The following is a 25,365-nucleotide window of genomic DNA, read 5'->3' as shown; positions in this document are numbered from 1 at the left end:
CAGTTTCCTACTTGCCAAAGGCTACAATGATAGTACTAACCTGTGGGCTGGATGATGTTTGTGAAGTGCTGAGCAGGATGCTTGGCTCCTCATCAGGCCTGAGAGGGAACAGCTAGAAAGCGATGATTTCTGGTGTCATCAGTGACTGGCAGAGTGAAGAACTGCAGCCCAGAGAGACGAGAGAAGGGACAGCTAAGCAAAGTTGATTCAAGCATGTTCCAAGAGAGAAACAGGCCAAGTGAGGAAACATAGCATCCTTTCTTCCCAGTTTGGGGCTTTCATCCTTAAGCTTCAGGGTGTAGACTGGTGAAGTGGCTGTGACACTCACGATTGGCATTTGTGATTGACGCCTGGGAGTTGCATACCTTTGGACTCTGCTCATGTGGCCATAAATTAGACATCTCTGGTTTGGCAGAGCTCCCATTTTATCAGGATACTTTAACCACCAGTTAAACTGCAAAGTGGGAGGTCTTAGGTGGCCCCTGGTGGAGAGCAGGGACCTTGGTTTCACCCTAGGAGGGAGGTCTTGTGGCCACTCCCAGTCCCTCATGTCTAATTCTCTGCCTGATACTGTTGTTGAGATCTAGGCTTCCACTAGGAATTCACAACACAGGAAAGACAGCGCAAAGTTGAAAACTAGGTAAGAAGACACCCAAGGACAGCTTCCTTTGTGGAAAGAGGTAGATTTCTGGACTCAAACAAAATTTTGTGTTTGCATTTGAACCCTGCCATTTACTAAATGAATGAGTTGAAGAAAATCATTTAATCAGGCTGAGGTCAATGACAGTGCTCTGTTGTAATAGTCTCATTCCCCAAAATCTATTGTCTGCTGAATACTAGGCACTGTACTGGGTTGGAGATAGAGAGACTTAGACTCTTCTAGACTCTTCCCCTATGTGCTCAAGAACTCCGAGTGCAGTTAGGGGACAGATGAAGAGACAACTGTAACTGGAAAACTAAGCAGTGTGACAGAGGGAGGAAGGCCAATCCTGCTTTAGGCTGAGAGATGCAGTTTGCCTTAAGGGAGTGATTTGCTCAATACCTTGCCTTCCTTTTTAAAGAACTTAGTACAAGTTTCCATTTTTAGCAGTGGGGTTCTGGAAACTATTTTGGAAAAACTAATGGTGAAAAGTAGGTCATTTGAACGCCTGTGGACTGAACAATCTGCACGAGCACATTTCCAAAATACAGGATTAAGGTGCAATGGTTGAGACGCTGGGATGCCTGCATCTCATGTCAGAGTGCCTGTGATCCAGTCCTGGCTCCTCCACTTCTGATCCAGCTTCCTGACAATGTGCACCCGGGGAGGCAGCAGGTGATGGCTCAAGTGGTTGGGTTCCTGCCACCCACGTGGGAGACCTGGATGGATTCAGGCATTTTGGCTTAAGCTTAGCCCACGATGTTGCATGCATTTGGGGAGTGAACCAGAAGGTCTCACTCTGTCTCTGCCCTTCAGATAATTGAAAAATCAATCAATCAATAACTTTTTAAAAAGGAGATTATCTTATTTATTTATTTATTTATTTTTGACAGGCAGAGTGGACAGTGAGAGAGAGAGACAGAGAGAAAGGTCTTCCTTTGCCGTTGGTTCACCCTTCAATGGCCGCCGCGGCCAGCGTGCTGCGGCTGGCACACCACGCTGATCCGAAGCCAGGAGCCAGGTGCTTCTCCTGGTCTCCCGTGGGGTGCAGGGCCCAAGAACTTGGGCCATCCTCCACTGCACTCCTGGGCCACAGCAGAGAGCTGGACTGGGAGAGGGGCAACTGGGACAGAATCCGGTGCCCCAACCGGGACTATAACCCGGTGTGCCGGCGCCACAAGGCAGAGGATTAGCCTATAGGAGATTATCTTAAAACACACATACTTAAAACCAGGGCAAAATGTTTTTCTCAGTCTGTGCTGGGACCACTAGAAACTGTTGAATGGGTTGCAAAGCAACAAAGAGTAAACTAGAAACTAGTTTTGGAACGAGTACATTTGCAAAATTTTGGGCAGAAGAAATGAGAAATTCCTCATAGCTACAGCTGAAATTCAACATTAAACACTATACATGTTTATTGGTTTCTTTTTTTCTAAACATTTATTTATTTATTTGAAAGGCAGAGTTATAGAGAGAGGGAGAGACAGAGAGGTTTCCATCCACTGGTCACTCCCCAAATGGCCCAAATGGCTAGGGTGGGGCTGGTCCAAAGCCAGGAGCTTCTTCTTCCCACGTGGGTGCAGGGCCCCAAGGACTTGGGCCATGTTCCGCTGCTTTCCCAGGCCATTAGCAGGGAGCTGGATTGGAAGTGGAGCAGCTGGGACCTGAACCTGCACCCATATGAGATATTGGTGTTGCAGGCTTTGGCTTAACTCACTATGCCACATGCCTGATTTCTTAAGTGCATGTTTTGCAAAGGTCTAGGGGGAGGGCTTGCTTCCTAGTTCTTTCCCCTTTTCCTCTCATAGTTGCAGACAGACAAAGCAGGCCTCTCCAGCCTTGCAGCAGCCTGTGCAGTCCCCGGCATGTGAACTGCAGGCACTTCTCCCTTTTCACTTGTGGGGAAGCCTTCCAGGTCTGCAGGTTCTAACTCTCATTTCAGCCCTTTCGTTCTCACCTGTCACAGGAAGCTTTTCCAGGAGAAGATAAAGTCTAGGCTTGGGCTCCCTTCTCCAGGAATCCTGTTTTTCCCTGTGCTGCAGACATCTAGGGAGAGAGATAAGTCAAAGACCAGAAGTCAAAAGGGAGAGGAGTCCATAGGGGTTTTCCCTGCTGTCCCTAGGGCAGCTACTGTAATTTTCCTCCAATCAGATGTTTCCAGAACAATGTGAATGGTTTTGGAACTTTAGAGAAAGTCCTCACCTCTTTCCTCCCTTCCCCCAGCCCCTTAGGGGCTTTTTCCTCCCATGTTCTAGGTTAAATTTAAGTACAGTGTTTCCTTAGACACAACATCATCCTGTTTTTGCTTGCTTTGCTTCTGTTTAAAAAGCTGTATTTAAGCTAGCATCAGGACATGCACTTTAAAAACAAATTTTATGGGGTTAAAGATCAATATAGTTAAAATTAAAAAAAAAAATTATTCACACGAGAGGAGAGTGAGACCAATCTTCTAGCCTCTTGGCCCACTCCCCAAATGGCTGCAACAGCTGGGACTGGAAAAGGCCAATGCTGTGTGTCAGGAACCAGGGACCCAATCTAGGTCTCCCACGTGGGCAGCAGGGCTCCAAGCATGTAAGTCAGCATGCACTGCCTCCTGGGTGCACATCAGCAAAAGCCGGGCCAGGACTGGGACTTAGGGGATGTGGGTGCGCCAACCACCAGGCAAAATACCCGCTCCACACAACTGCAGCCGTTAAACACTAATTCCCCCTCTGCCCTCGCGCCAGCCCCTTAGACTACTCACCTGTGTGGTGCTGACTACCCTACGGACCCTCACTTAGTGAAAACATTTGTTCTTTTGTGTCTTGCTTATTTCGTAACATAATGTCTTCAATGCTTCATCCACGATGCTGCGAGTGCCAGCACTCCCTTACCTTCAAAGGCATTTTAAAACTTTTTGGACAACACCGCTTGCATTAGACATACGGTGGTTGGTAGAAGTACAAGACGTGACAGCTTTCTATGTTTATTCACCCGTAAAATGGTTCTGCATTCTGCACTGTCATTTAAAAGTTACTTTTCACTGTACTCAACGGTACAGATTAACTTTTATCCACTGCTTCGCTCCCCAAATGCCTGTCACAGCCCCGGGTTGGGTCGGGCCAAGGCCAGGAGGAGCCAGGGCTAGGAGCTGGGTCTCCCTGGTTTGTGGCAGCTGCCTCCGGGGTGCACGCTAGCAGGAAGCTGGAACTGGGAGCCCAGCAACACCAGAACCCTGGGACTGTGGCGTCTGACCCGCTCCGCCAAATGCCTGCCCCGGAAGTGACTTTTAACTTGTCTTGAAGGACAAGTTCAGAACACAAGGCCGGGAGGGTCATCCAGCAGAGGACATCACTTGAGCCAAGCGCTCAACCACTAAGCTCGGTTGGCAGGGAACAAGCATGAGCGGTAGCAGGGGCCCCTCCACAGTTACGTCTCCATACTAATCGCGAGAGTAAGAAAGTTGTAGAAAAAAGGCATTTTCAAAAGCCCCAGCCGCTGACTCCAAGTTCCAGGGAGCGGCGCACGCCGGGAGTTTTCCCGCCGGAGCCCCTCGGCCGCCGCTCCGCCCACGCCGGCCCTCAGCGACTACAAATCCCGTCAGGTAGCGCGGTGCGCCCCAACCTCGCGTCTGCCCCGCCCCGGCTCCAGGCCCCGCCCCCCGTGCACGCCCCTCCGCCCGCGGCCCCCTCCCGCCGGGTCAGCCCCGAAGAGTTGCCCGGTGGCCGCGGCAGACGGAAGCCGAGCGAGAGGTTCGGCGGCGGCAGCAGCATGGGAGACTCCAAAGTGAAAGTGGCGGTGCGGGTCCGGCCCATGAACCGACGAGGTGAGAGCGCAGCCCGCCGGGCCGCGCGGCGGAGGTGGCAGGTGCCTGGCGCTCCGGTCCCTCGGCCGCCGTGGGGGGTCCGTCCGGCCCCGCCCCTGGAGTCGGCGGCGGGGCGCCCCGAGGCGTCGCGCCTGCGCCCCCCCCCCCGCCGGCCGGTCCCGGGGGGCCGCGGGCCCCGCTCCTGGGCCGCCCCGCTCCCCGCTGCCCTTCCGCCGGCCGCCCCGCTCCGCCCCGCCTGGCGCCCTTTAGCCCCCGTCGCGTCCCTGCCCGCCCGGGAGGGCGCCCCCGACGCGCTTCCTCGTTTCTGCTCGGATCCCGCCCGGCTTCCCCGTGCCCTCTCCCTCGGCTGGTCCCTCGCCAGGTCCCCCGCCAGCTGTCACCGCGGCCCGGGCCCCTCTCGTGCCTGCCCCGGGACCCCGCGTCTCTGCCCGGCCCCGCACTTCGGTGTCCCGCCGCAGGGAAAATGGCAGGGAGTGGGGCTGACCGCTCCGGAGGAGGCACTCGAGTACAGTCTTCCTCTTGTTTTTTTTTTTTTTTTTTTCCTTCTTCTTTTTTTTCCACTTTGTATTGCTTTAACCTGGACGGACTTAAAGAGTTGGGAAGTTAATACTGCGCTTTGATGAGGCTCAGGTGTAAAAGGATGCCTTTTTGGCATGGACTGTTGAGAAACTTTTGTCTTTGCTTGAAGTCGTATTCGTCATCTCGCAACAATAAATAGTTTAGGTGCCAAGATTCTTGTGAAATTGTATCTCTCAGACATTCTCTTAAGTCTTTAGGGAGGGTAGAGAAAGCAGATAAGCCGAGGACATTTAAATCATCTTTCGAGAGTCAAATGGAGTGTCGAGGAGGTGGGCTGGGTCTTGGTTTGGATACTTGGCTGGAGGGTGGCGGGGCGAGTTACTCTGAGATAATACATTAGAAGGCACTTTCCCTTCAAGGTCATGTCATTGGGGGAATCCCTGGTGTAGGCCCAGGAGGCGACTTTGCAGTGCATCGGAATCGGTTGTAGATATCCGAGTCATTTTCCAAGCTGTCTTTTTGTTTTGCAACTTCTCTGTTCAAAATCAAGTGTTAATTTTATGTAGAAGCGACAGGTTTTCCTTTTTCTTTGCTCTCTTGTGTGTATATTGAGCTATACAAGTTGACAGATGCGTGGCTGGGCTGACTTGTGGAAGTTGGTTTCTTTCTTGGAGCTGTCTCCTGTCTTAGGTTTTTCCACCTGTTCCTGCTACAGTTGCTGAAGGCCGTCAGGGGAGTTTTTTCCTAAGCACTTAATTACTTTAAGTCGTCAGCTAGGCAAGATTGGGGTCTTCAGCTTTTGCCTCACTGCTTCCACACTCTGACAAAATGAAGCCATTTAAATGGATCCTTGGAAGTTTTCGGAAGCTTCAGGTTTTACCTGAAGCAGGTATCTTTGTTCACTTCGGATTTCTTCCATCTCGGTGATTTGTTTAAGAAAAAAAACCCAGAGGATGACAAACAACATATCTGGGAATTGATTCTGAAAGGATGGTTTCAGCACATTCTTAGAATTTTCTTTTCACAACAAATCTTGGAAATGTCAGTGCTAAAAAGAGGCAGCGCCAACCAACCAGCACACAAAGAGCCGGATTCCAGACTTCAGAGCCCTTCCCCTTCCCCTCTCGTTTTCCCCATCAGTTTCATTTTTGGAGGGAAATGACCGCACTTGTAAGTTGCCGCTGATAAGAGGGTAACAGCCGTTAGCCTCTCAGAGGTGTGCAGAGAATAGTTTCAGCTGGGCAGTGGAGAGTAGCCGTGGCTTGGGTTGAAGTCAGCTTAAAACCCGTGTTCACGTGCGACTTCATTCTTCTGTAAGTAGAAGTACATCGTTTGTGGTAAATTGCGCCTCCGTGTTCTTGGTGGCCCTCACCTGGGCCTCACACACCCTGACACGCACAGGATTCCTTCTTTCTGTGATTAACGTGCATAATTAAAATGGGCTCTTCTGGTTGGTCGTGAAGTGGTGTTGATGTCGGTGTAGATGTTGTTATGGGAGACAGAGTAGTGACCTTCTGGAGCCAGTGACTTTTGGGTTAGTCTGTAGTTTGTACCAAAAACCTGAAACAGAACCACTTTCCTTTCTGGGAATTTTGACAAGATCAATTACTTTGGACAGTTATTACTTCTGGGGAAATCAATATAGTAAGTCGTAGCATATAATTATGGCACATAATGAATTTTGGGCCTAATTGTTGCTACCATAGCCCGTAAATGCAGGAAGCAACCTTGGAAATGACTCTTCACAGATGAGAGGGGTTGTGAGCATGGGTTACTGTGATGTATAGTTTTGCTGTGTAGATTCTAGTATTTGGAATCGCATTATCCATCTTTTGAGGAAAGTCTGACATTTCCCAGCAACCTCTGCTGTATCCCTAAGTTTTTCATGGCATTCTGTGTCTGATTGAATTTAGGTCTGAGTTTTATGCTGGTTGATTGGCTTGCTATTTACCATTTATCATGAAAGTAAGAGTGCTTCAGCCTTTTTGTTAAACTGTACTTGTGCTTGGGGAACTTAGTTATTTGAGCATTAATTGTTAGCCCAAATTCAATAATATTGAATTTAATTATAAGGGTTATATTGGGGGCTGGTGCTGTGGCACAGTAGGTAAAGCTGCTGCCTGCAAGGCTGGCATTCCATATGGGTGCTGGTTCCAGTCCCAGCTGCTGCTGCTCTCTCTCTTTCTTTCTTTCTTTCTTTTTTTTTTTTGACAGGCAGAGTTAGACAGTGACAGAGAGAGACAGAGAATGGTTTTCCTTTTTCTGTTGGTTCACCCCCCAATGGCCGCCACAGCCGGCGTGCAGTGGTCAGCGCACCGCACTGATCCGAAGCCAGGAGCCAGGTGTTTCTCCTGGTCTCCCATGAGGGTGCAGGGCCCAAGCACTTGGGCCATCCTCCACTGCACTCCCGGGCCACAGCAGAGAGCTGGACAGGAAGAGGAGCAACCGGGACAGAATCCAGCACCCCTACCGGGACTAGAACCCTGGGTGCCGGCGCCGCAAGGCGGAGGATTAGCCTAGTGAGCCACGGCACCGGCCTCAGCTGCTTCTCTTCAGATACAGCTCTCTGCTATGGCCTAGGAAAGCAGTAGAATATGGGCCAAGTCCTCCGGCACCTGCACCCGTGTGGGAGACCCAGGAGAAGCTCCTGGCTCCTGACTTCGGATTGGCGCAGCTCTGGCCATTGCGGCCATCTGGGGAGTGAATCAGCAGATGGAAGACCTCTCTCTCTCTCTTTCTCTCTCTCTCTGCATCTGCCTCTCTGTAACTGTGCCTTTCAAATAAGTAAATAAATCTTTTAAAAAAATTATAATGGCTAGTTTTTCAGGAATATGTTTCTAGTTATACATTTTGACATACTATCAAAGCAGAAAATAAAAGGAAAAAATCCTCCTACATCCTTCCATTCTCACAGCTTTTCTAATTTCCATCCCAGTTTGCTGACATGCATGTGTAGTTTCACATGCTTATAATATTACAACCTTTATTGTTGTCTTCATCTGAAATGATAAGCTAAACAGCCAGAGGAGTAAAAACCTCCTTTGTCACGAGATCTTGGAAGTTGTATTTGCAGATACTGTTTGCCTTTTCCTATCGCTGGGGCAGCTGTGTGTTGCTGTGTCCCGGACAGAACGCGCTTCTCATGCATTATTAACCCATGTCATCATTAATTGAGCTGCAAGTTTTACAAGCATCATTGATGCTAATAGTCAGATCAGTGACACTCTCCTTTTCAGGAGTTTGTTCTATAACTTTAGGTGGTTTAGAAAATATTTATTAGGTAAGTGAGCATTTTTATGGAATGCCTGCCAGCCGTCCAGCTTATCGTCAGTAGGAGATTTTATTGTCTTTCCTCAAGGGACTGCCCGCGTTTAAGTCTATTATATTAATTTAGAGAGTAAGTAAGCTGTATAAAAGTGGGAAAATATCTTTGTTACCTATCTGGCCTAAAGGGATGGAACCAGAAAATTACACCAGAAGTTGGATTAGCAAGAGACGGTGAATAGGTTATGTCATTTATTAGGAAGCACAGCCCATACATTTATTTCGGCAGGCATTTCTCAATAGTTTAGTCTGCATTTTATCATACTGGATGCAGTGAAAGACACAAAGACTTATGCAATAGTGTCTGAGTCAATAAATCATGGGCAGTGTATGTCAGTGTAGGAGGGACTATTATATAGCCATTAAAAAGGATGACTCTCAAAATCATGTAGCACCAAAGACGACTTTGCTGCGTTAGTGGAAAAAGCCGATTGTGAAACTGAACGTGTGACGGTGGTTGACTCTGCTAGTATGATTCTAACGCTGTGAAAATGTATACAGAATCATGAAAACGATTATTGGGAGGGTTTTTATTTCCTGAAAACCTCCTGCATGTTGCCTGGTATTTGTTCAGGTTTTCTAAGTGTGCTGTGGGGCTCAGGCCATGAGGAAATGAGCTTCCTGTGCAGAGATAAGATGAAGAGGTAAACAAGCACAGCAAACTGCAGGTTACAAAGTGCCAGTGGAGTGCCAGTGCAGTGACCGGAAGTACAGGAATTCAGAGCCAGAGATACCTAGAGGCCTGGGGATTAGGCAGGACTCCGGGAAGGCATCTTCTGATTTGAAGGAATGGGTGTTGGGAGGGGAGGGGAGGGGAGAACACTGCTTCTATGAGGAGGAAGTATGGCCTGAGAGCAAAGACACGGAGATAAGGAACAAGCAAGGCAAGTTTAGGCAACAGCACAAGGTTGGCCTGCCAGAAAGGAATATTCTGTGCGATTGACAAGAGAAGGATGGCAGGAGAAAGGTCAGGCACATTGCAGGGCACCCTCGCCGATAGCTGGGCCGGGAGTCTGGACTTAGGGCGGCTCCGTGTGGCGCTCTGTGTAGGCCTGACACACACAAAGGACAGATGGGCAGGTCTCTGAACAGGATCGGAAACCTAGGTGGGTGACAGATTCCAGGCAGAGCCAGGCAAGAATTCAAGCTTATAGTGACAATGCGGCTAAGAAGCCTGAGGAGGCTGGTCGGAGTCAATCAGCAGGGAAGGAAATTCAAGGTAGAACAGAGCACGGGGGAGGAAGCTTGCGAACCCGGCCGCCAGTGGAAAGTAGTGATCCTTAGGAAGTGAAGGGGCTGGGAGGGCGAGGTGCCCTGGGGCTCTCGGGGATTCTCCAGCCTTCTCAGAAATCACTGACGGATGTGGAGCTCTGGGTGAGGAAGGATGGACATTTCTGACAGCATTTGGTAAGACAGAAGATACTTGTTTGACCAGCTTCTGCATGATCTGCTGGGGCAGTGAGGCACACATGTGCTGCAGTGCTGTTTTGTTTCTATTGCCAACCCAGTGGCTGAAGTTGGGATTCATACACGGAGGGCCAGAGGTGCAGGTTCATAACACAAAATACAGTTCTGTTGAATCGCTAGTAACTTGCCCTCTCGGCTCCAGAAGCTGATGACTAGTGTGTGACTTCTCCACTTTTTAAGTTTTGAAGATGGGAGAAGCCACGGACAAAGCTATTACTTAAAGAGAAATTGAGTGGACGTGGATTTATTGATCTCCATGCTTGGTGATTCGATTTCCTTGTCTTTGGCAGAGTGGGCTCTTGAGGAAGACTTGGCGAAGATGAGCAGTGTGCTCTGGCAGTGCAGTGGGGAAGTCTGTGAGACTCGGCCCCGAACGCAGCTCCGTAGCCCAGCTGTGCTGAGCTTTCACTCTGGGGTCGGAGGTGCCTGTACAAAATGCCATTCATTTGTCCATTCAGTTCGATAGTGTTGACTAAAGAAAAAAATCATTTTTTGAGAGCTTTGTGCTGTGTGCTACAGAGCTCAGTGCTTTGTATACATTATCTTATTCTTCAGATTCAACTTTGAAAGGTAGTTGAAAATTTCCATTGAGTGGCATCTAAGGAAGGTTGTGGTCCCAGAATGACATAGCCAGGATGAACCTGGACTCTGAATGGCATGTGTGCTTTTACTGCTGTGTTGGGCATGGTGGTTCTCAAAGGCATCTTGCAGTCTTGACATAAAAGTACATAACTTTCAGGGTTTGCATTTTAGATTTTCAGAATAACTAGAAGCTTGTCGTGATCTTTGACCAAGGGAACTTGGAGTTTTGTTGGTAATGAGATGCACAGGTGTGAATTTATAAGAACAGACTACACAGTGACAGTGAATTATGAATTGAGGACACGAGGGTGGTTGAGCAGGTATTTGGTGCAGCGGTTAAGCCACTGCTTGGGACATTTGCATCCCATATTGCACTGCTGGGTTCCAGTCCTGGCTCTGCTCTTCATTCCAGCTTCCTGCAAATGTGCACCCTGGGAGGCAACAGATGATAGCTCAAGGCCACCCATGTGGGAGACTGGGATTGAATTTTTGCCTCCTGACTTTAGCCTGTCTCTGTCTTGGCTGTTGTGGGCATCTGAGGAGCAAACCAATGAATGGGAGATCTGTCTGTGTGTATACCTGTGTTTCAAGTCCATGAAGAAAAGTTGAAAGGAAATTTAACAAGGGAAAGGTGAGAAGAAGGGGTGGGACTTGAGGGTGACATGACAAGCAGCAGGAGCAGCTCTCCTGGTCTCCGCATCATCCCATGGGGTGGCGTGGGGAGTCCAGATGGATGCCCCACAAACTCGGGGGTTTTGTGTTGCATTTAAGGAATACTGAGCTCAGACAGTCCACTGCAGTTTCTGAGTTAGATGATGATATGAGTGCTGGTGTCATTAATTAACTGAGATCAGAGCAGGTTTTGGGGTGGAAGTCTGGGAAAAGAGGAGTTCTACTCTTGCGTGCTCAGCAGTTTTCAGTCTGCGCTCATCACGTGCCTTGTACTGCGTCTGCAAGTGTGAACAAGACCCAGCGCGTGGCTGGAAGGAGCTCGGCAGAGCTGGTGAGTTTGAGGTGTCTGAATGGAGCCCAGGAGGCTGTTTTGCATAGGCATCTGAAACAAAGGGCCTCGAGATGCCTAGAGATTTAGGAATCATTCCCACAGGTCGAAGATAGAGCTTGAAATGAAGCGGTGTGTGAAGGAGACAGTTGCAGAGGCCAAGGAGGGAGAAGGAGAATTGGGCAATGTTTGGTAAGCCCTGGGAGGAAGAATGTGTCCAGGAATGAAGGGCAGCAGTCAGCTGTCACAGCAGTGGCCAGCATGGCTAGTGCTGACAGGGCCCAGGCATTCGGCACCATGCGAGTCTGTGGTCATTTTCAGAGCTGTTTCAGTGAAATGAGTCCATTCGTGTAGGGGTGTTAGTAGTGGCCAGGGTCGAAGGTGTGTGGGGTCACTGTGTCTCCGTGAGCATCCCTTAAGGTAGCTGTGTGTGGAAGGGAAGGGTGAAGAGTGTGTCTGGAGGCCTAGGGTCAGGCCTCCAGACCTTCTGCCCTTTCTCCTCCAAAGTCTAGGGGATGTTTGAGGCCTGTTGGAGAGGGAGGTTTGGAGACATGGAAGAGGATACGTACACAGTGGGAAGACCCGTACACAATGGGAAGACCCGGAGGACTTAGTGTGCTTGCTGAGGTAGATTGGGAGGTACTGGGAAGTGAGAAGAGCTGGGGTGAGCTGGGATTTTCCAGGCAGTGTTTGGAAAGGTAGTTGAAGGACTCTTGAGTGTATTTCACAGTTATTGAAGGTAGCGGGATTATTCCTTCCACATTTTTTTCTTTTTTTTAGATGTAATTCCTATACAAAAATGTACCCATCCAGTGGCTTTTAACAGGGATGTGCAGCCACCACTGCTGTCCAGTTCCAGAACATTTTCGTCCCTCCAGAGAGAAACCCTGCACCTTCAGCAGCCACACTCTTCCCTCCTGCCTCAGGTCTTGGCAACTGCTAATCTGCTTTGGGTCTCTCTGGATTTGCTTAGTGGGTGTTTCTTCTAAATGGAATCATATAATCTGTAGGCTTTTCTGTCAGGCTTCCTTCACTTTACATAATCAGGGTTTGTCCATGTTGTAGTATGCATCAATACCTTATCCTCCTTACAGCTGAATAATATTCAGTTATGTGGATGAGCCACACGTGTTCATCTGTTCAGCAGTTGATGGGCATTTGACTTCCATTTTGTGGCTATTGTGAACATCGATGTGCAAGATTTTGGACAATATTTTCATTTTACATGGGTATGCATATACATAGTGAAATTGCTGGGCGATATAGTAACGCTAACTATTGAAAAATTGGCTACTTTAAAAGTTTACTTAATTGAGAGGTGAAGCGAGACCAAGAACTCCCACCCACTGATTCAGTCCCCAAATGTCTGCAACATCCTGGGCTGGGTCAGGCAAAAGCCAGGTTTCTCATGTGGGTGGCAGAGACAGTTGAGTCATCTGCTGCCACCAAGGTACAGGTTAGCAGGAAGTTAGAACTGGGAGTGGAGCCAGGCTTGAACCCAGGCACTCCGATATGGGGTGCAGGCATTCCAACTTTGAGGATCTGTACTGGTTTACATTCCCATTTGCAATATGTGATTTCTCCAATACTTGTTGTTTATTTCTCTGTTTTACTATTGCCATCCTAGGGAGTATAAGTCAGTAGAATCTCATTGTTGTGATTCACATTTCTCTGAAGGATAAAGTTGAGCACCTTTCATCTCCATTTTGGTTATTTGTATATGTTTGGAGAGATCTTTATTCAAATCCTTTTGTTTTTTGTTGTTAGAAATAATTGCTCCACTTGGCATTAATTATTTTAAATGTTTATTTTCATCTGCTTGAAACAGAGTGGCAGAGAGATTGACTGATCTTCATCTGTTAGTTCATTCCCCAAATGCCTGTAATGACCAAGGCTGGAGCAGGAGCCTGCAACTCCATCTGGGTCTCCCATGTGGGAAGCAGGGACTCAAACACTTGAACTTTCATCTACTGCTTCCCAAGATGCATTAATAGGAACCTGAATCAGATAGAGGCCCAAACCAGTACTCATGGAATGTGAGTGTTGTGAGCAAAAGCTTAGCCTGCTGGGGCACAAAGCCCTGGCATTTATTTTTGAATGTGGTGGGTAGTAGGGATGCAGCTTCATTCTTTTGTAGGAGGATATCCTGGTTGTCCCTGCACCATTTGTTAAAATGTTTCCCCCCCAAACAATTGTCTTGACATCCTTGTCAGCTATCAGTTAGCCATAGGCTTAATAATGTATATCTGGGCTCTGAATTCTATTGCATTGATCTATGTATTGTGTTCTATTGGTCTGTATTTTTATCTTTCTATACTTTGTGCCATATTCTTTTGTAATTGTAGCTTTGTAGTAAGTTTTGAAAATGGGGAGTGTAAGTCCTCCAACATTTTTTTTTTTTTTTGAAGATTTATTTATTTGAAAGGCAGAGTTACACAGAGAGGAAGGCATACACACGTACACACACGTACACGCACACACATGCACACACACATACACACATACACACATGCACACACATGCACACACATGCACACACATACATACACACAGAGAGAGAGATCAAGATCGAGATCTGTTGATTCACTCCCTGGATAGCCACAATGACTGGGGCTGGGCCAGGCTGAAACCAGGGTCCAGGAGCCTCCTCTGGGTCTCCATGTAGGTGCCGGGGCCCAGGGACTTGGACCATCTTCCACTGCTTTCCCAGGCGCATTAACAGGGAGTTGGATCAAAGTGGAGCAGGCAGGTCACAAACTGGTGCCCATATGAGATGCTGGCATCGCAGGCAGTGGCTTTACCCGCTATGCCACAGTGTTGGCTCCTGTAACTTTTTCTATTTAAGATTGTTTTGCCTGGCTGTCGCCGTGGCTCACTAGGCTAATCTTCCGCCTGCAGTGCGGGTGCTCCGGGTTCTAGTCCCGGTTCGGGTGCCGGATTCTGTCCCGGTTGCTCCTCCTCCAGTCCAGCTCTCTGCTGTGGCCCAGTGGAGGATGGCCCAGGTCCTTGGGCCCTGCACCCACATGGGAGACCAGGAGAAGCACCTGGCTCCTGGCTTTGGATCAGCGCAGCACGCCAGCCGCAACACGCCGGTCATAGCGGCCACTTGAGGGGTGAACCAACAGAAAAAGGAAGACCTTTCTCTCTGTCTCTCTCTCTGTCTAACTCTGCCTGTCAAAAAAAAATGTTTTGGCTATTCTAGTTGTGCCTTACAAGTTTTTGTTTTTTTAAAAAGTATATATTTTTCCAAAAAGGCCAGTGATTTTAATTTTTGAGACAGATGTGAGGTGGGGGAGAATGTGCTCCCAAGTAGTGGTTCACTCTCCAAAGGCCCCCAATAGCCAGGATTTGGCTGGGACTGGAACTAGAAGGTGGGGACTCAATCTAGGTCACCTGTGGGAGTGGCCAGAACCTAGTTTCTTGAGCCATCTCCACTGCTGCTTCCCAGAGTGTGCTTTGACAGGCAGCGCTGGGACGCAAACCCAGGCACTCTGATAGGAGATCCCGGAGTCTTAGCATCTTGACCGCTAGGGTAAAGGCCCATTCCTGCCTTAGGAGTTTTTTTCTTTAAAAATTTTAAAAAACATTTATTTGAGAGGTAGAGTTACAGAGAGAGAGAGAGAGAGAGAGAGAGAGAGAGAGATCTTCATCTTCCATTCACTGGTTCACTCCCCAAATGGCTGCAATGGCCGGAGCTGAGCTGAACTGAAGCTGGAAGCCAGGAGCTTCTTCTGGGTTTATCATGTGAGTCCAGGGGCCTAAGGACTTGGGCCATCTTCTACTGCTTTCCCAGGCCATAGGCAGAGAGATGGATCTGAAGAAGAGCAGCCAGGACATGAACTGGCACTGCAGGTGGAGGCTTAGCCTACGTATGCCACAGCGCTGGCCACCTCACAGGTTTTTGAATACCTATTTGCTAGTCTGCTGAAGTTGGTTAGTTTCTTGAGTATGCACATTTTTAAGTCATAAGATAATTTTTGATTATTTTCACATTGTGATATCACTTTCTCTTCTGATACCCATCTTCTGTATTCTTTTATTCCTTCAGTCTTTAGCCACATTAGAACTGAGTTATATTTTTCTACTTATTTACTAGGTTTTTGTGTTTACTGGTAAAAGTAAAAGTAGTGATTATGAAATTTGGCATATTTTTCTAGAAAGGAAAAGATTAACTTGACTTGACTTACATTACTTGTTTTTCTTCCGGGGTTGGCATACCTCAATAAAAAACAGAGATCTGAAGCAACTTATAAGCAAAAAAGTATGAGCTGTTTTCTCTGTGCCGAAAAGAATCTTACATTCCAATTGGGAAAACAAGTCTTTGGTACATGAAATATTAGTGATGCATATTTGATTTTTATGAACATACATGGACATGTATGTGACAGAAATTAGTTGGAAATAGGACCATGTATAATGTGCAAGTTCCACAATTTAATTAGAAAGTAAATCACACAAATAATTTCTTTCTTTTAAAAATAGACTTTAGGGGCTGGTGTCATAGTGGAGTGGGTTAAGCTGCTGCCTGCGATGCCGGCATCCTGAATGGGTGCAGGCTGAGTGCTGGCTGCTCCACTCCACTTCGATCCAGCTCCCTGCTAATGCATGTGGGAAAGCAGCAGAAGATAGTCCACATGTTTGGGCCCCTGCACCCATGTGGGAGATCCAAATGAAGTTCTAGACTCTTGGCTTTGGCCTGGCCAGCCCTGGCCATTGTAGCCATTTGGGGAGTGAACCAGCAGATGGAAGATCGATTTCTCCCTCTCTCTGTAAGAGACTTTCAAAGAAATAAATCTTAAAAAAAAAAAAAAATAGACGCCAGTGAATGTAAGAGTAAGTTATAGTTAGCTTTTTTAGGAAAGTGATTGGTAGGTAAAGGAAGGTACATCTGTGATTCCGATTAGCAGATCTGGTTTGGAAATTAACTTTTGAGAGAATTAGAAAAGCAGATTACTAAATGGACACCTCAGATTTGTTTTGTTTTCACAGGGATGATGCACTTCCCAGATGGAACATGAGTTATATAAAGGGAGTCTACCAGGCCCTGCCCGTGTTTTCTATGATGTCACTGGGGTGAGAGCCATAGCTGATTTGTACATTGAAGAAAGACTTGTTTCAAATTACTGCTCACTTTACAAGCTGACTAATAGGGTGGCTGAATAAGCCAATTTATCAGCTGTTGATATTTTAATTTTCATCATGAGGAATTTGACCTGGAAATGGATCCTGTTTGGGAAATACTTGTAATAGGGATCTTTAATGTTATTGGAGTAAATTTCTTCTTATCCTCTTTTTTCTTAAAGACTCATGGATACATCAAAGCATTTGTTGTTTTGGGTATTGTGAGGCTTGATTAGTCATCATATAAACTTAAAGTTCACTTTAAGATCACTCTGGTTTTTAATTTGTTTTTACACATAGTACTAATTAAGTCATTATTTTAGGCTTCACTAGGAATAAATTGTGTTATCTGTTATGATATATATTTAGTGTTTTTTAAAATTGTGCTGAAATACACACACTTATGATTTTTAACTTTTGGAAGTACATAGTTCCATAGCATTTTCTTTTTGGACAGACAGAGTGGACAGTGAGAGAGACAGACAGACAGAAAGGTCTTCCTTTTTTCTGTTAGTTCACCCCCCAATGGCCGCCGTGGCCGGTGTGCTGCGGCTGGCGCACCGCGCCGATCCAAAGCCAGGAGCCAGGTGTTTCTCCTGGTCTCTCATGCGGGTGCAGGGCCCAAGCACTTGGGCTATCCTCCACTGCACTCCCGGGCCACAGCAGAGAGCTGGCCTGGAAGAGGAGCAACCGGGACTAGAACCTGGTATGCTGGTGCCACAGGTGGAGGATTAGCCTATTGAGCCGCGGTGCCAGCCATTCATAGCTTTTTTTTTTTTTTTTTTTGACAGGCAGAGTGGACAGTGAGAGACAGAGAGAAAGGTCTTCCTTTTGCCGTTGGTTCACCCTCCAATGGCCGCCGCGGTAGGCGCGCTGCAGCCAGCGCACCGCGCTGATCCGAAGGCAGGAGCCAGGTGCTTCTCCTGGGTGCAGGGCCCAAGCACTTGGGCCATCCTCCACTGCACTCCCGGGCCACAGCAGAGAGCTGGCCTGGAAGAGGGGCAACCGGGACAGGATTGGTGCCCCGACCGGGACTAGAACCCGGTGTGCCGGCACCGCAAGGCAGAGGATTAGCCTAGTGAGCCGCGGCGCCGGCCCATCCATAGCATTTTTAAAATATGTTCACATTGGTGTGTCACTGTCACTGTCAGCCATATTGAGGACACTTTTCATATTGCAGGGTTGACACTCCATTACTGAGTGATAACTTCTCCATTGCCTCTTCCCCTGATCCGTGGTAACCAGCACTCCTGACTGACCACTGGAAGTATAATTGTGCGGTATTTGTCCTTTGGTTACTGGCTTGTTTTCAAGGTTTATCCGTATTGTAGCAGGCACCGGAACTTCTTTTCAAGACAGAATAATGTTTCCGTGTGTGCGTGTGCCACATTCTGTTTATCCATTCCTTTGTCCACGGACGCTTGGGCTGCTTCCTGCTTTGGCTGTTGCGAACATGGGTTTACTTTAGTGCTGTTTTTACAGAGGCAGTGGGAACAACTAGGTCCTTACCTTTTAGTCTCAGAGTTGTTCCAAGTTAAGAGGAAGATGTTTATTTTTTAGATCTTTATTTTTATTTTTAAGAGATTTATTTTATTTGGAAGGCAGAGTGACAGAGTCAGAGAAGGTGAGCTTCCATCCGCTGGTTCACTCCCCAGATGGCTGCAACAGCAGGGTCTGCACCAAGTGAAAGCCAGGAACGTGGAACTCCATCCGGGTCTCCCAAGTGGGTGCAAGGGCCCAAACACTTGAGCTGTCTTCTGCTGCCTTCCCAGGCATGTTAGCAGGGAGCTGGATTGAGAACAGAGCAGGGATACTTTACTTTTTTTTTGTAAGATTTATTTACTTGAAAGAATTCTGCAGAAAGGGAGAGAGGAGAGAGCTGTCTTTCATTCTCTGCTTCACTCCCCAGATGGCCACAAGGGCTGGGCCAGGCTGAAGCCAGGAACTTGGAACTCCATCCAGGTCTCCCACATGGGTGGCAGGGGCCCAAGGACTTGGGCCATCTTTCGCTGCTTTTCCCAGATGCATCAGCAGAGAGCTGATGTGGAGCAGCCGAGACTCGAACTGATGCCGGTGTTGTAGGCAGTGGCTTAACCCGCTATGCCACAATGCTGGTCTCAGAGTATGGGCTCTTAACTGATGTTCCAATATGGAATGCTGGCATTGCAGGTGGAGGCTCAACCTGATGTGCTACAGTAGTGGGAAGTTTTTAAGTTTTTTCAGATTAAACTTTTTTAAATAACAGCTTTTTCAAAAGTTATTTATTTGAAAGAGTTCCAGAGAGAGGTAGAGACAGAGAGGTTTTCCATATGCTGGTTCATTCCCCAGGTGGCCACAATGGCTGGAGCTGAGCTGATCTGGGTCCCCCACGTGGATGCAGGGGCCCAAGGATTTGGGCCATTCTCTGCTGCTTTCCCAGATGCATCAGTTGGGAGCTGGATCAGAAGAGGAGCAGCCAGGACTCGAACCTGCACCCACATGGGATGCTGGCGCTGCAGGCCAGGGTTTTAACCTGCTGCACCACAGCGCCAGCCCCCAGATTAAATTGAAGACCTAAATTTGTACTGTTTTGCTTCCTAAGCATTATAGTGTAAGAAGTTTTCAGTGGAAAGTGTTATATTTAGGATTTTGTAACAATATTATTGAATTCAACCAACTGATAATATTTCAGAGTATGTTAGCTGTAGCATTTTTTATTAAAAATTTTAAAGTTTATTTAAAAGCAGAGAGAGGGACAGAGACACAGATCTTCCAGCTGCTGTTGGTTCACTCCCCAAATGCCTACAGCAGCTGGGGCTGGGCCAGGCAGAAGCCATGAGCCGAAGTCCAAGTCCAGGTTTCTCACATTGGTGGCAAGGAGGAAACTACTTGAGCCATCACCTTCTTTCTCCTAGAATGCATATTACCAGGAAGCTGTAATCTGTGGTGCAGTCAGGCAACTCCAGTAGGGGATGCCACTAGGCCATAGCATTTTTATTTGTTATGATTTATTTATTTGAAAGTCAAAGTTTTTTATTTTTTTATTTTTTTTTTATTTTTTTTATTTTTGACAGGCAGAGTGGACAGTGAGAGAGAGAGAGAGAGACAGAGAGAAAGGTCTTCCTTTGCCGTTGGTTCACCCTCTAATGGCCGCCGCGGTAGCGCGCTGCGGCCGGCGCACCGCGCTGTTCCGATGGCAGGAGCCAGGTGCTTATCCTGGTCTCCCATGGGGTGCAGGGCCCAAACACTTGGGCCATCCTCCACTGCACTCCCTGGCCACAGCAGAGAGCTGGCCTGGAAGAGGGGCAACCGGGACAGGATCGGTGCCCCGACCGGGACTAGAACCCGGTGTGCCGGCGCCGCAAGGCGGAGGATTAGCCTGTTGAGCCACGGCGCCGGCGAAAGTCAAAGTTACACATAGAAGTAGAGGCAAAGAGAGAGAGGAGAGAGAGGTCTTCCATATGCTGGTTCACTCCTCAGTTGGCTGCAACGGCCAGAGCTGTGCTGATCCGAAGCCAGGAGCTTCTTCCATGTCTCCCACACAGGTGCAGGAGCTCAAGAACTTGGGCCATCTTCCATTGCTTTCCCAGGCCACAGAGAGCTGGATCCGAAGTGGAGCAGCCAGGACTTCAACCGGTGCCCATATGGGATGCCGGCACCACAGGCAGCAGCTTAACCTGCTATGCCACAGCGCTGGCCCAGGCCATAGCATTTTGTATGAAAATGCTTTTCAGGGGCCGGTGCTGTGGTGCTGCAGGTTAACGTCCTGGCCTGAAGCACCGGCATCCCATGTGGGTGCCAATTCTAGTCCCAGCTGCTCCTCTTCCTATTCAGCTCTCTGCTATGGCCTGGGATAGCAGTAGAAGATGGCCCAAGTCCTTGGGCCCCTGAACCCGCGTCGGAGACCTGGAAGAAGCTCCTGGCTCCTGGCTTCAGATCGGCATAGCTCCGGCCATTGTGGCCATCTGGGGAGTGAACCAGTGGATGGAAGACCCCTCTCTTTGTCTCTACCTCTCTCTTTAATTCTGTTTTTCAAATAAATAAATCTTTAAAAAAAATGCTTTACATATATCTGACCCTTGTTTTTTAAGATTTTATTTATTTATTTGAGAGGTAGTTACAGACAGGAGAGGGAGAGACAACGAGAAAGGTCTTTCATTCACTGGTTCACTCCCCAAATGGCGAGAGCTGCATTGATCCGAAGCCAGGAGCCATTTGCTTCTTCCTGGTCTCCCACGTGGGTGCACTTTCCCAGGCCATAGCAGAGAGTGGGATTGGAAGAGGAGCAGCTGGGACTAGAACCAGTGCCCTTATGGGATGCTGGCGCCACAGACGGAGGATTAACCTACTGCGCCACAGCACCGGCCCCACCTTTAAGTCTTTAAATCTATTTTTTTTTTTCCTTGAGTGTGTGTGTTTTAGATTTATTTAAAAAATATTCTTTGTTATCTTTTTTTCTTTAAGATTCATTTATTTGAAAGGCAGAGTTACAGAGAGGGAGATGGAGAGAGAGAGAGAGAGAGAGAGGTCTTCCATCCACTGGTTCATTCCCCAGATGACCAAAACAGCTGAAGCTGTGCCAATCTGAAGCCAGGAGCCAGGATTCTTCTGGGTCTCCCAGTCAGGTGCAGGGGCCCAAGAACTTGGGCCGTCTTCTGCTTTCCCAGGCCATAGCAGAGAGCTGGATTGGAAGTGGAGCAGCCGGGACTCAGACCAGTGCCCATATGGGATGACAGCACTGCAGGTGCCTGTTTTATCAGCTACGCCACAGCGTTGGCCCCCTCCTAGTCGTTTTGCCCATACATATTTTAAACAGTTTTGGAGAAAGCCTTCTCTTAGTATCTATGGATCAATCAGCAGAGTTAGATTGGAAATTCTGTTTGATAAATGTTGACCTGATAAAAGAATTGAAAGAATGAGGGGAGTTGTTTGCTTACTAACCACCATTTTTTTTTTTTTTTTGTAGCGATTTAGTTATTGGGGCTGGCACTTGGTGCAGTGGGTTAAAACCCCGGCCTGCAGTGCTGGCATCCCATAAGGGTGCTGGTTCAAGGGTGCTGCTCCTCTTCCCATCCAGCTCTCTGCTGTGACCTGGGAAAGCGGTAGAAGATGGCCTAACTGCTTTGGCCCCTGCACCCGCATGAGATATCTGGAAGAAGCTTCTGGCTTTGGATCAGCTCAGCTATAGCCGTTGCGGCCATTTGGGGAGTGAACCAGAAGACCTCTCTCTCTTTCTCTGGCTTTACCTCTCTTTGTAACTCTGTCTTTGAAATAAATAAATCTTTAAAAAATATTATTTATTCGAAAAGCAGAGTGACAGAGAGGGAGAGCGAGTGAGCCAGTGAAAGATCTTCCGTTTGCTGGCTTATTCCCTGGATGGTCGCAATAGCTGAGTCTGGGCCAGGAGGATGCTAGGAACCAGGATCTCCATCCTGGTGTCTTTGAGGGTGGCAGGGGCCCAAGTACTCGGTCCCTGTTCTGCTGCCTTCCCAGGTACATTAGTAGGGAGCTGGATTGGAAGTGGAGCAGCCAGGACTTGAAACGGCACTCTGTCATGGGCTGCTGGTATCGCAAGTGGCAGTTGAATACACTCTGCTGCAATGGCGGCCCCTAAACACATCTTTGATTAGTGTTAGTGGTAAGGAATATTTTTAAGTGTTGCCGTATTTAGGACAAGATGACTTTAGGTTAGGTGTATTCATCGTTAGGTGATTCTTGGTATTGTATAGGATTTTTCAGAGATTGAGTTTGTAATCATACCACTTAATGCATCCAGGTTATTGCTGGTATTTGATGATGCACATGGGGTAGGTGATAGAGAAGCTGTTAAGAGAATAAAGAAGGAACATACAAATATTGAAGGAAAATGTTTGTCTTCCTTCATTGAAGATAATTTAAAATGAAGGTCATTGTAGGGCGAAGTTGTTGACTGACACCTGGCTTTTCAGGCATGCATTCTAGAAGCATGTAGTGCTAACTGCAGGTGCAGCTCCTCTGCTCAGACTAAATGTTCTTGCAAGAAAGCTACTTTGTGGTGAGTGGTAAGAGTGGATTCTGAGTCACAGTGGAATTTCCGGAGAGTTGCTAATGCATTTGTATAGATAGTATACAAATGTATAGTAGTATAGATCTGACTGTAAGGGGCCAGCCAATATGATATGGTCAGATACCGTTAAGCAGGAGTACTAACAAGTGATGATGATTGCACACTTTCTTGATCGCTGGGCCTAAGGAAGTGGAGAAGTAAAACTGAAAAGAGTTGCCATGTGCTGCTGCAGGTTTCTGTGATAGTCAATTTAAACACAAAGTATTAGAGGCTTTAATGCTAGTTTACCATGGTGGAACGTGTTTGCCCTCTATATCTAGGTAAAACATAGCTCTAAAGCTTTGGTTTGATTCTCTTGAAAAATCTCAACTGAAGTTCGTGGCCTTGTGTTGTGGCTAGAAAAACATGTGGATTTTATTTCAAAATAAAATAGATGAGCATTTGTAATTATCTTTCCATTGTGAAGATAAACTAATATTTTATTTTTAAGAAAGAAAAATATCTCAACTAAAAGACCACTAGCTTCTTTGTACTTCTCAAATACATCTTTGAGAAGGAAAGTAGAATACTTGATAGAAGAAGAGTTGTGGACAGTGCAGAAAGGAAAGGTTTTGTTTTGCTTTTGAGCATTTGTCTTGGATAACTAAGACAAGAAGAAGAAAAAAAACCTGCCTTTCCTAGTAGTGAAAATACTCTTAGGATGCATATGACACTGACATTTGACCAAGGTTCTTTTGGGAAACAAAGTGATTCTAGCCTAGGACAGCTCCTTTCCTTAGAGCTTTATTTGTAGCAGAAATAAGGTCAACAGGATCAAGAAAATATAATAGGAGAACATAATCGCGATGTGCCCTGTACTTTAACAGCTACATTGAGATAAAATTACATCCCAGCCAATTCAGTGGTTTGTAGTATGCTTGCAGTTGTACAATCATCAGCACAATGAATTTTTGAAAAATTTCTTCATATTCAAAAGAAAAACCACACCCATTAGCAGTCACTCCTTGGCCTCAGGCAACCATTAATCTAGTTTCTGCCCTGTGGATGTCCTTATTGTGGACATTTCAAGTGAGGGGAATCACATACAGTCTTAGCTTTTTTTTTTTTTTTTTTTTTTTTTTAAGATCATTTATTTGAAAGGCGGTTAGAGAGGCGGAGGGGGAGGGAGGGAGGGAGAAATTTATTTGCTTAGAAGGCAGTGTAACAGGGAAGATTGCGGAAGTGAGCAAGAGACAGAGCTTCTGTCCACTGGTTCACTCCCCAGATGGCTTCAACAGCCAGGTCTGGACCAGGCTGATGACAGCAGTCAGGAACTCCATCTTGGTTTCCCACATGGGTGGCAGGGGACCAAATGCATGGACCATCATCTTCTGCCTTTGTAGGTGAATTATCAGGAAGCTGGGTTGGAAACGGAGCAGCCAAGACTGGAATTTGCACTCCAGTATGGAATTCCTGTGTCTTAACCTGCTGCACCGCAGTGCTGGCCCCCTTCATTACTTTTAATTGCCAAATAATGTTTGTTTCTGAGGATGTGCTGCATTTATGCATTCATTACTTGATGGATGTCTGGATTGTACTTCTTAACTGTTAAGGATATCCGACTCGTGTTGCCGTGAACATTTGTGTACAAGTCTTTGCATGGTTGTCATTTTTCTTGGGTATATATCTAGCAGTGGAACTGCCAGGTAAGTGGTAGCTGTGTTTAACCTTGGAACTGCCGGCTGTCTTCCAGAGTGATTGTTTAATTTTACATTTCTATTTGTAATGTATTAGGCTTCTGATTTCTGCACATCTTGCCAATAATTTTTTAGAACTTTTATTTAATGAATGCAAATTTCGTAGGTACAACTTTAGGAATATAGTGGTTGTTTCCCCCATAGCTGTTCTCCCATCTCCACTCTGGTCCCACCTCCTATTCCCTCTCCCATCCCATTCTTCATTGATGTTCATTTTTAGTTTAACTTTATATACAGAGGACCAATCCCATGCTAAGTAAAGATTTCAACAGTTTGCACCCACATATACACACAATGTATAAAGTACAGTTTAAGAACAAGTTTTGCAGTTAATTCTCATAGTATAACTCATTAAGGACAGAGGTCCTATATGGGGAGTAACCGGTGTCCATATGGGATACTGGCATTGGAGGCGGTGGTTTTACCTGCTACACTACAGCACTGGCCCCAGAAGAGTACATCCTTCTTTGATGGCCCCTGCTTTCCACTGGGGTCTCACTCACAGAGATCCTTCATGTAGGATATTTTTTGCCACAGTGTCTTGGCTTTCCATGCCTGAAATGCTCTCACAAGCCTTTCAGCCAGACCAGGAAGCCTTAAGGGTTGACTCTGAGGTCAGAGTGTTATTTTATTTACAGCGATTATCATTCTAGGAGTCTGCTGTGTGGACTGCTTTCCATGTTGGATATCCCCTCCTTTTAAATTCTATTATTATTACCAGGCACTTGATGTTATTTATATGATTTCTTTTACACTTAATCTTATATATATGTTGACTTTAACACTTAACATGATCACTTTTACAATTACTATGGTATTTTTACCACCAATTTTAATGGGATTGGAGTCCCATGACAAGTTTTCAAGCCATACCTTTAGAAGTAAGTCCATAGGACTGTATGCAGAACTATACAGCTTTATAGTTACAAACTTCCTCCTCCCTCTCATATTCCCCCTCTTATTTTTTACTGGGATCTATTTTCAGTTGTCTTTATATACATATGATTAACTCTATGTTAAGTGAGGAGTTCAACATATAGTATGAAGAAAAGAGGGAAAAATAAAAAAAAAATCAAAATAAAAGACTGTTCCTTGACAGTCAAGATGAGGGTTACTCAAGTCATTGTTTCTCAAAGTGTCAATTTG

At 46.8% G+C, this 25,365-nt stretch overlaps 1 protein-coding gene across 1 annotated transcript in view; it reads left to right on the top strand.

Annotated features, from left to right (window-relative positions):
* The first annotated feature begins 4,313 nt into the window (after positions 1-4,313).
* The window catches only part of KIF13B (kinesin family member 13B), a 212,894-nt gene continuing 191,842 nt past the window's right edge, over positions 4,314-25,365 (top strand). Inside the window, exon 1 of the mRNA XM_062212673.1 lies at positions 4,314-4,445. Coding sequence (XP_062068657.1) covers positions 4,391-4,445 — 55 coding nt within the window. The 5' untranslated portion in view covers positions 4,314-4,390. The remainder of the gene's footprint in view (positions 4,446-25,365) is intronic.

The sequence above is a fragment of the Lepus europaeus genome, chromosome 16 (assembly GCF_033115175.1).
Source record: "Lepus europaeus isolate LE1 chromosome 16, mLepTim1.pri, whole genome shotgun sequence".
Lineage (NCBI taxonomy): Eukaryota > Metazoa > Chordata > Mammalia > Lagomorpha > Leporidae > Lepus > Lepus europaeus.
This window is presented reverse-complemented; position numbering and strand designations above follow the sequence as displayed.